Below are 10,190 nucleotides of genomic sequence, written 5' to 3'. Positions count from 1 at the left end.
GGTTCTCAACCATTGATGTTTCGCGGACCCCTTGTAGAAAGGCGGAGATGATGGAGGACCCCGCTCGGGGTGAGGGGAATAGAAAGGTATAGGCTATCATGATAATGATTTAATAAATGGATATAACTAATTGCTAGTGTAAAGTAGACTTATCTCATTGACACACGCACGAGAGTACTCACCCAAAAATTGGAACGTTTCTTAACGACGTGAAGAAAGACAACTAATATTGTCGTGCTTGACTGATAAGACATGGCTTCGCGGACCCCTATAGATGCCTTCGCGACCCCCATTTGAGAAACACTGCAATATAGAAGTGGTGGCATTGTCCCAGGTCGAGAGACCCCAAAAAACGTGACATTTCGGAATATAATCTGGCTGCGATAAATACTTGGTCTGTTTTATTGTCAGCTAGTAGCTTTTCGCGACGATCTCGACGCACTGCTAAAATCCTTGGCAGAGAGAGTATGCCTGTAGCGTGGCACACACACACACGCACGCACAAAATATATCAATGTACTTATTAATATAACCACCCCAAAAAAACTAATTTCGTATAGAACGAGTCAAGTGCGACGGGTCAAAGCGAGATATTTTTGAGAATGGCTGTTTTGAAAAGGGCCAGGTGAAAAGGGCGAAACGAGAACGGACTCAAATGAGAAGGGTTGAAATGCGAAGGACGAAACGGGAAAGGACCTAATGCGCCAGGTCCAAGAGAGAAGATCTTTTTGAGAATGGTTGTTTTGAGAAGGGCCAAGTGAGAAGGGCGAAACGAGAACCGGCTCAAATGATAACCTCCCTCTAATAATAACCAGAATATTCTGCTTAAGCACTTCAGGCAAGTTGTTTTGTAATATTGCATTTACTGGTACTGTGAATTCCTTTTTTTAACCAAAGTATCGTTGGGTACAACTTTACTAGACAGGCGAGCTGGTTAATATGACATTTTACAAACCGAGATGGAGGCTTCGAAGACATACGTTTCAATTGAGACGGATGTGTTCATCCTTCTTTGTAGCCTCCGTCTCGGGTTGTAGAATGTTTTAGCGTTGTGTGCTGACACAAGATCCGAAATGTGTCCAGTTATTACTGAGAACTGATGCCAGTAAGCTGAATCGTTTTTTTTTTTTTTTTTTTTGTGTGTGTGTGTACAATCACAATTCGTCTTGATGCAAGGATCGGACTTGGAGGCTCATGGTGTGTGCACGGACTGTCCAAATTAAGGGCGTGTCTCGGCTTGAAAGTATACTATAGACGAGGTTTAGAATTTGTCCAGATTGGATTACTAACCGATAGAGAAGTTAAAGAAGGAGCCAGGAACTCCTTAGCTTCTGTTATACATCCTCCTCTAAGAAATCCCACCCATTATTTATGTTATCTTTTTTTTCAGGCGACTTGTGGCAATGAACCCGCAGGAGGGGTCCCGGCAGTCGTCAAGAAAAGTTGCTCTGGTGCATCTGAAGGCGCAGGGAGCCCTCCAAGAGTTCTCAAAGTTCCAAAAGAAGTGGAAAGAAACTTCGGTGCTTGTTTAGATTAATCTTTCTTTTCTATTGTTAATATTACAATTTGTTGTATAGGCCAAGATGGTTCTTTTAGAGATGTAGCATGTCAGAATAATTTTTGGTCACATTTTTTTAGGAGACTGCTCACTTTGATATTTTTTTATGGCTGAGCTGCCCCCCCAAAATATTTGCGGCATGAACTGTGTTTTTTTATTTTTTTTATTGTGTATCTGCTCTAGTCATTTAAAAGAAAAATAAATGTAAATATTTTTGAAGCAGCAAACTTAAGTCTTCTTTGCAGTGGGTCCGTTGCTATCGGTTGGATCCAAAAGGACCAAGCGTGAACTTAGTTTGATAACGATTTTTTTACAAATGTTTATCTGCCTTTCTCCCCGTCACTACATGTGCAATGCTCTCTAAACTTGACGTAGCATGTGAACACTTTCTCATGGCATTCCTGGCTGTTCTATTGAGTATTTATGTCACAGATTCATTGTTCTGTTTTCAGGATAGTGCTCGCATTAGATACGACAGTTCAAATTTTCCATACATACAAGTTTAGGGAACATTTGCGCATTGCAGGTAATTTTATGTTGCAAAGACGTGCATCAAGTTGCGCCTGCAAACTGCCAGGACATCCCTGTTTTGCATGTCGCATATCAACTTTTTCAAGGAGGAGCTTGGTATGTGACATACAAAGCCCGGATGTACTCATGAATAGCGGCAGTAACATAAAATGGGGCGAGTACTATCACAAACAAGACTGAACTTTTTCCGTACGTACAAGAAATGTAACCTGTGTCGTTTTGGACGCATTGGAACATGTAATGTACTTCGTAAAAATGGTACATGTTCTGACATGGCTTGCAACAGAACATGTGCTGCTGTGTGCCATGATGGTACATTTCCTGTAGCATACAGTACTTGTTCCGTGATGATGGTGTATGGAACTTGTTGTGGCTGCCCATACAGCAACAACATGTCCCGTACTAAAGAAGTATGGAACATGTTCTGTAGTCCGGTAATACAGTACATGTTGTGGCAACAAGGTTAGCATGTATGTGTCCCATATTTTGACAGGAGTTTTTCTAACAGTGTAGGCGACTTTATGCCAGATTCAGGAAACACGGAAAGAAACTGGCGCGCCGACAATGGCGTCTCAAGTGTAGTACTCTAGACAGGCCATGCGGAGGAAGCCGGGCTTGGAGGATGTCGAGAACACTGGCGGGCCGCCCGATTCCCCGAAACCCAGTCCTAGGAATGGCCGTGGCCATGAACCTCCAACCAACGGACATGGTAGAACTCCTCGCGGATACTTTCACTAAAGTTCCGCTGGTACCGACAGCGGGACCACCCCCCGAGAATTGGGACAAGTTCCGTCATCCCACGGCACCTCTGATGCAACAACCGGACACCGACTTTACTCTGCACGAGCTGCAGTACGTCCTTGATTCCCTTCCCAGACACCGCGCGTCACCAGGACCAGATGGAGTCACCAACCAGGCCCTGAGAAACGTCAACGAGTCGGCACTCCCAGCGATGCTAGCTCTCATCAACAAAGTCTGGAGGACAGCTGAGCTGCCAGACGCTTGGAGGGTAGCAACAACGATACCACTGCTGAAGCCCGGCAAGCCTCAAGACCAGCTAAGCTCATACAGGCCTATCTCCTTGACATCATGCCTCGGGAAAGTGATGGAGCGTATGGTGCTACGCCGTCTTGTTTACCACCTAGAAGGGGCAAGGGCTTTACCGGACTGTTTTTCGGGATTCCGGCACCATCGAAGCACAGTAGATGCAATGGGAGATATCGTCAGCTCACTGGAAGAGGCAAAAGCGCAGGGTTGGTCTGCGGTGGCCGTCTTTCTGGACGTCCGCAAAGCCTTTGATGCCCTCCCCCACAAGGCCGTCATATCAGCTCTACGCCGTTTCGGGGTGAACGGACGACCACTGAAATACATTTGTGCGTTTCTTAGTGAACGCACCATGTGTGTAAAGGCAGGCAACGCGGTGAGCAACCCCCGGAAAATCATCAGAGGAGTTCCCCAAGGGAGCGTTGTTAGCCCGCTACTCTTTGCTCTGGCCATCGCGTCACTCCCAGCGGCGGCAAGGGTTGGAGAAGAGCCGGCGTACCCTATCAGCATGGCCGTCTATGCAGACGACGTGGCACTCTGGTCCACTGCCCCCAGCTACAGAAGGCAACGTATGGTATGCGCTCTCCAGCGAGCCCTGACAAATGCAGTGTATCGTCTCCACCAACTGGGCTTGGCAATATCGGCCGAAAAAACGATTGCGCTGTGCTACGCTCCAAAGAGGCCAAGCAAGTTCATGCCCACACTATGCATTGGGGACACTCCAGTGAAACTGGCGAAAACGGCCACATATCTTGGCGTCACGTTGGACTCAAGGCTATCCTGGGGCCCAGCAATGAGGGAAGTTCTTCAAAAGATGCGAACCCATACAAACATCCTCCGGATGCTCGGCGGAACTACTTGGGGAACCTCATCTCACATGATGCTGCAACTGTATAGGGGGCTCATCCTGGCCCGCCCATTGTACGCCCTACCTTTCGCCACACTGAGTGCCAACCAGCTCAAAAACCTTGAACAAGCGCAACGCGTGGCACTCAGGATTTGCCTCGGAGTTCCCCGCACAGCCTCGTCTCGACATACGCTCACAGAATCCAGGATTAACTCTGTAGAGAACATCATGCAAGAACGGGCGCTGGGTCATCTGACTCGAATGAGCAACTGCGACTCGACCATCACGCTCCTAATGAGGATCGCCGAGCGCGCTGAATCAAGACTAGGAGCGCACCTCTGCACTCTTGGTGACATAGCTGGCACACCAGGACCACTCGCTCCACTCCCAGAGCTGCACAAAGATCCCCACCCCCTGCGGATCAGCCTACATATCCCTGGACTGCGGTCCAAGAAGAACGTAGCAGTGGTCGTAGCAAGGCAGCTCACGGAAGACCACTTAGTTACCCAGTACGATGGGTGGACCCGAGTGTACACCGACGGATCGGTGGACCCCTCCGGAGGCACAGCAACAGCAGCGGCTTTCTTCGAGGCAGCAGCTATGGGTACCAGTGAGCGCCTGGATCACCAGGCATCCTCCACCACGGCAGAGCCAGCAGCCATACGGCTCGCCCTCTGGGGTATTCGGACAGGCTGCACACCGGCTTTACGCTGGGTCATCCTGAGCGACTCAAGATCAGCCCTCGAGCTGCTATCTAGGCTCGAACGGGCAACGCCCCTGGCCCGTTCAATCGCGCAGGATGCGGTCGAGCTTCAGCAAGAAGGCAACAACATTGCCTTCCAATGGCTCCCGAGCCACTGTGGCATTAGAGGCAATGAAGTCGTTGATTTTCTAGCGGTGCGGGCTCACAAGGACCCCGAGTGCCCGCTTTCAACCGTTCCCCGCTTCTCAGACGCAAAACTCCTTGTGAGAAGAGCCATCGCCCTACAGCACCCGGACCCCGTAGTGGTGGCGGGTGCCTTCCCAGCTCGGGTACCGCGCGGCTTCGACCGCCAAACTGCCGCAGTAATGCACAGATTACGGACCGGAAGCTCCTACACCCCGGCGTGGATAAGTCGCTTCAGACTCAGTGTTGACCCCATATGCCAGACTTGCGAGGAAACGGCCGACGCCGAACATCTCCTCCTGCACTGCAGTGATCACGAAGAGGAGCGCACCAACCTCCGTGATGCTTTTTCCCGCCTAGGGCTACCTAGTACCAACTTGGAAGAACTCCTGCGTCCAAGAGCCTCACGAGCTACTACGGACAAGGCACTCAAAAGTGTAGTCAGCTTCCTGAGGAGCGCGGAACTCCTCGAGATCCTCTAGGACTTCCAAGAGATCTGGGTTGCTTGCGGCTCCTGGGGCTCTTGGAGATCTTACATCCAGAGGTTTTCGGGAGCTCCAGGAGTCGCGAGTCAACACTCTGAAGAAATCCTCTTTCCCCTTCCCCCTTTCTCCTCCTCTATCTCTTTTTTCCCTTAATTCCCTTTCCCATCGACAGTGACAAGTGCGCCCAGAGCGTAACTAACAACAACGTCGATTTCCTAATAAACATCGCTTCAGCAACAAGCCCTGCGTTTCTTTTTTTTTTTTTTCTTCTTTTTTTGTCAGTAACTATAATTTGTGTTTAATCCGAGGTTATTTGTAAAGAGATTGGTAACGGAGCAGGCTGATGCGGAGAACATTTCGGTGGATCGTTTATTAATTGTCTTCAGCTAAGGTACCAGCACAAAGGGAACACTGGATACAAACTCCAGCCCTCTTTAATGAAGAGAAAAAAACATTCGGCTGTTATTATATTTTATAGTCATGCAAGCGCAACCCGTTTGATTGACTCTCGATCAACGCGCGTTAACCCTGCCACGGGGCACTACATTGACAGTACAAACAAGTTACTGTATGTATGTACTGTATGTATGTACATACAGTTAATACATTTACAAGACAAGTTACGTTTTTACATTTACACCAAAGGCGGTTGGATAACCGGCGAGTCAGCGGGTGTCATTGGAACGCGCTGGTCAGGATAGCAGTAGACACTTTTCGAAATTCAATTCAGCAACTTTGATCACTATCATCATCTTAGTGCATGACATATGTAAAACACTAATGACAGAGGCTGATGAAGGAAGAAGTTGAAGATACAATAAAGCCAAGGATAGATACCGGGCGCTCGCGAGAAAAAGAAACCCTGTTTTTTGCACCACAAAAATTGACTAGACATCGAGGAGAGCTCAAATTTCATTAGAACGTAGCTCAAGCCGTTCGAGCAAGATGCCAAAGTTTAAGCACCAACCGTTATCTTATTCAAAAGTTATAGACGATTTTCAAAAAAATTTTCATCGGGAAAATGTGGCCCATTTTCACCCGTTTTCGGTTTCTGGCGTCATAGAGCTCCATGTATTTGAGAGATCCGTTGGCCGCCATTTTTGCATTGAAATTTTCAGAAAATCGTTTCTAACTTTTGAATAAGATAACGGTTCGTGCTGAAACAATGAAATCTTGCTCGAACGGCTGGGGCTAAGTTCTGACGGAGTTTTAACTCTCCGCGATGTCTAGTTTATTTTTTTTTTCGATGCGAAAAACGGGCTTCGGTTTTCTCGCGGACGCCCGGTATATGAGGCATATACGTTCGAGACGTGAGTACAACACGACGCAAGCATTAAAAACAACGGCTGCAAGCGTGTACTTCGAAGTGTGGTTTAATCAATCCCTTGGCGCATGTTCGCCTTAAAGCCTTTTGATGGCGGAAATTTACTCAAAGGGTTTACGGCTCGCCCCTTCGGACCGGTCAATTCTGATGTTCGCACCATCGAAACTCAAACCAATAAAGAAGTATTATGACGTGACAGAAGAACCAATTTATATCTGTGACGGTGCCCGATGCGTTTTCCTGACAGCCATTAGTTCGTCGAAAGTGATACTACTGCTTTTTGAGTCACCAGATGGCAGTGGGTTATGAAAAGGGTCTACTGCCACTCGCCCGAGTAAAATTTAGCTAAATGCCATTTGGAATGCCCTTGCGACAAATGCATAACCGCGGAGAGTCACCGATAAACTGGGCTGAGCTTTGCAGTCGTATTCTACCCGTGCCCGCGCTTTTACTTTTCTCAGATGCTAGAAGCGGTCTTACGCACCTCATGCTGACTTCCAGGAAGGAACCAATTTAAGTTAAGATATCCGTGATTTGTATTCTAAATAACTGCAGTCTGATATTTTCGTTGTTACGTCCGTGTCAAGGACCGGTAATGCCAATCAGCAAAATACTGAAGAACCGTCCACGAAATTTCCTTCTACACATTGCAAATGAAGCGAAGATACATCGGAAAAGAGCATCTCTATGCTCGTTTTGCAAACCAGAAAAAGTTTAACTCCTCGTGCAGGTTATATGTTCGTTTATGTGGCTGATTAAGGTGCATTTACGTCCAGTCGTTTCTCACATTTTATGAAAATAACAAATTCATCACACGCCAAATATATATTTTATGTCTTTGACAACAGTGTATAAACAGGGTAAAAACTAAAATTTAAACCTCTTGTTTTTATGACAACGAGTGTGAACGTTTTTTGCTTCAAGGAAGTTTCGTGTCGTCACTAAGACTCACGAGACCTCTTGCCAGTTATCCTCTGATTCGTGTTGGCGTTAACTAAACGCCACGTGATTCAGAACCACTGATATCATCGAATTTTGGCAAAACTATAAACACTTAATAATGAAATTCTCGGCCTGTAGGGCTGATTTGAAGAGAAAATTGGCACTGATTCACTTTTAGTAACACGCGGGTGTTTATGACTGGTTTGGAATCGGGGCAAGACTTCTTCTAATTAAAACGACACTTTAAAAATAAAAATAAAGAGGTTACCAAACGGCGATTTCGAAACTTCTCGTCGCCAATATATATAACTGTCTCGAGGCGCCCAGACATATACTTCGTTACTTTCTTCGGCTCAATCTCGACACGCAATCGAAGATGGGAGTACCACTCAGCGGAGCCCCGGCGGGACACCGAATCAAGAATGAGTCGCTGTCGCGTACCTCGTTAAAGTTTGACCGCCGCACTGATGGATGCAGCCGCACCGCTGGGCAGCGGTCTATACGCATGCGCTCTCGAGGTATGCCGATATTAGAAACAAAACAAGAAGAAAAAAAAAAAGAAAAGCGCGTAACTATTACAAAATCCGGTCCGCGGCTTGTCGATAGTTGTATAAATAAGACGGCAGTGAGATACGCCCAGAGCGAAGCCGCTGCCGCGGGCGGGCCAGCGCAATACTACCTATATATAACACAAGGCCTGCGACTTTCCCCTTTATACGTCATCACTCGTGGACCCAAGCAGACTCTCGCCGAGCTTCGTAGCACCTGCTGCTGGAAAGGGTTTAGGATCCACAAGCGATGACGTCACGCGCAGGCCTCAGTCTTGTTGATAATATTGGCCAGCGGCGGCGGCGGCGCCCCGCTGATGCCGTGTACTCCGTTCGCGCCTAAGCTGGGAGTACGGTGGAAGCTTTGCACTCGTTAGACCAGTCGTACATACACCTATAGGTTGCCACGCAATCACGCTCCCCGCCCACATCTACGGGCAGAGAGCAGGGTCAGGTGATCGAGGGGAGGCGGTTGATTGGGTCGGCGAGCGCGTATACCTTCCACCACACTGTCAGCTTAGGTAGGGGCGAGCGGAGCATACAAAATGACATCTCTGCGCGCATCATTACTCAAACAAACCTTGGTCCGCACCCGAGGGGACATCCATCTTGTTAACGAGAAAAAAAAAAAAAGCCGCTGCTCCTCAGTCACCTTCGAGGATCGCCACTGTGCCTACGCCGAGTGCGTGTACTACTACCTGCATCTCTTCGGTCCGCGAGCCGCGAGACGAACCCAATTTGCGAGATCGGGTTCAGCAACCCGGGGACGGCGCGGCGCGGAGAGGAGCACAAATAAAGCCTTCAATCTCCCGCAGGAAGGAGCGCGCTCGCCCCAATCATGAGGGCCGAAGGCGAGGTGTGTGTGTGAAGGAAGGGCCCCCGCGGGTGCGCCCGCATGCGCCCGGTGTCGGCTCTCGTTGTGATCGGTCTCGTTTGGGCTGGGCACATTCTCTCGGACAGACCAAATGTCAAACAAGGTGGCAACAATTTCAAAGAACACGAAAGTAGTATGGGTGCCCTTGCGCATACAAGTAAAAAAACGAACAACCTCTGCATGGTCACGTGTTCTAGCGCAGATTTGTGCAGAAATTGATTAACTTCTGCACAAATCTCTGTTGTAAATAATTAGTATCCGCGGAGAAATAAGAAACGTGTTTTTTGCGGATGCGCAAATACGCTGTACGTTGCCATGAGTCAACGAATTCCATCAGAATGCGTCGCTAGAGGTTGGAAGAAGACTCCAAAGATTCAAGATTTGGAGGTATTTCCGGACATTTTTTTTCTTTTAAGCCGAGAATGGCCCGTTCTCTATAGGAGACGCTATACATTTTTTACGTACCGCATTTACTCTAGTGATAGCCGCACTGTTTATAAAGAAAACCTGAGGGTTCGTTTTTTCCGCAGAGCACGCAGATTGCCAATCACCGCGATCGGCAGCATGACTCCAGCTGTTTACAGGACAGAGATAACGTCTTCGTGCGAAGATCCCATCTGTGAAGATTGCATTTGTATGCAGAATCGTATTCTCGATCTGGTTATTTGCTATGTTAATTATGCGCAACGCTATGATTGGCCGTATATGTGTTCTGTGGGAAAGTAGACGCAAGGGTTTTGTTCATAAATAGTGCGGCTATTACTCGAATAAATACGGTATTCGCGGGATCCGTTGAACGCCATCTTCTCAACAAAACTTTTCCAAAGTCGATTATGACTTTTGATCTTTACAACAAGAAGACGTGAAACTTTTGCATTCGATCCCAACCGCTAGCGCTACAATCGGGCTGAGGCTGAGCGTTCTGCCATGCGTTGCTCGTATGCGAAAGACAAGGCTTTCTCTTCTCCCAAACGCCAGACACAACGAGCTCATGCGGTGCCCTGGAGTTTAGCGATTTCTATCACAGCACTGTTTGATCACAAGCGCGAACCATAAACCTATTTACTTCTTTTGACCCACTAGTTAGAAATTACACTGCTCGCATTATATTCACGAGCCGCAATCGGTCTACCGAGAAATACAACTATACA

General features: G+C 47.8%; 1 protein-coding gene across 1 annotated transcript; it reads left to right on the top strand.

Annotated features, from left to right (window-relative positions):
- Nucleotides 1-2,762: 2,762 nt before the first annotated feature.
- On the top strand, nt 2,763-5,348 carry LOC120837934. The gene is made up of 2 exons (XM_040207582.1): nt 2,763-2,941; nt 3,287-5,348. Exons 1-2 carry the CDS (start codon nt 2,763-2,765, stop codon nt 5,346-5,348), a joined length of 2,241 nt encoding a protein of 746 aa, XP_040063516.1.
- Nucleotides 5,349-10,190: the final 4,842 nt, after the last annotated feature.

This window comes from Ixodes scapularis, unplaced genomic scaffold, assembly GCF_016920785.2.
Source record: "Ixodes scapularis isolate PalLabHiFi unplaced genomic scaffold, ASM1692078v2 PGA_scaffold2__306_contigs__length_199485367, whole genome shotgun sequence".
NCBI lineage: Eukaryota > Metazoa > Arthropoda > Arachnida > Ixodida > Ixodidae > Ixodes > Ixodes scapularis.
The sequence above is the reverse complement of the archived record's forward strand: the minus strand, read 5'-3'. Positions and strand labels throughout refer to the sequence as shown.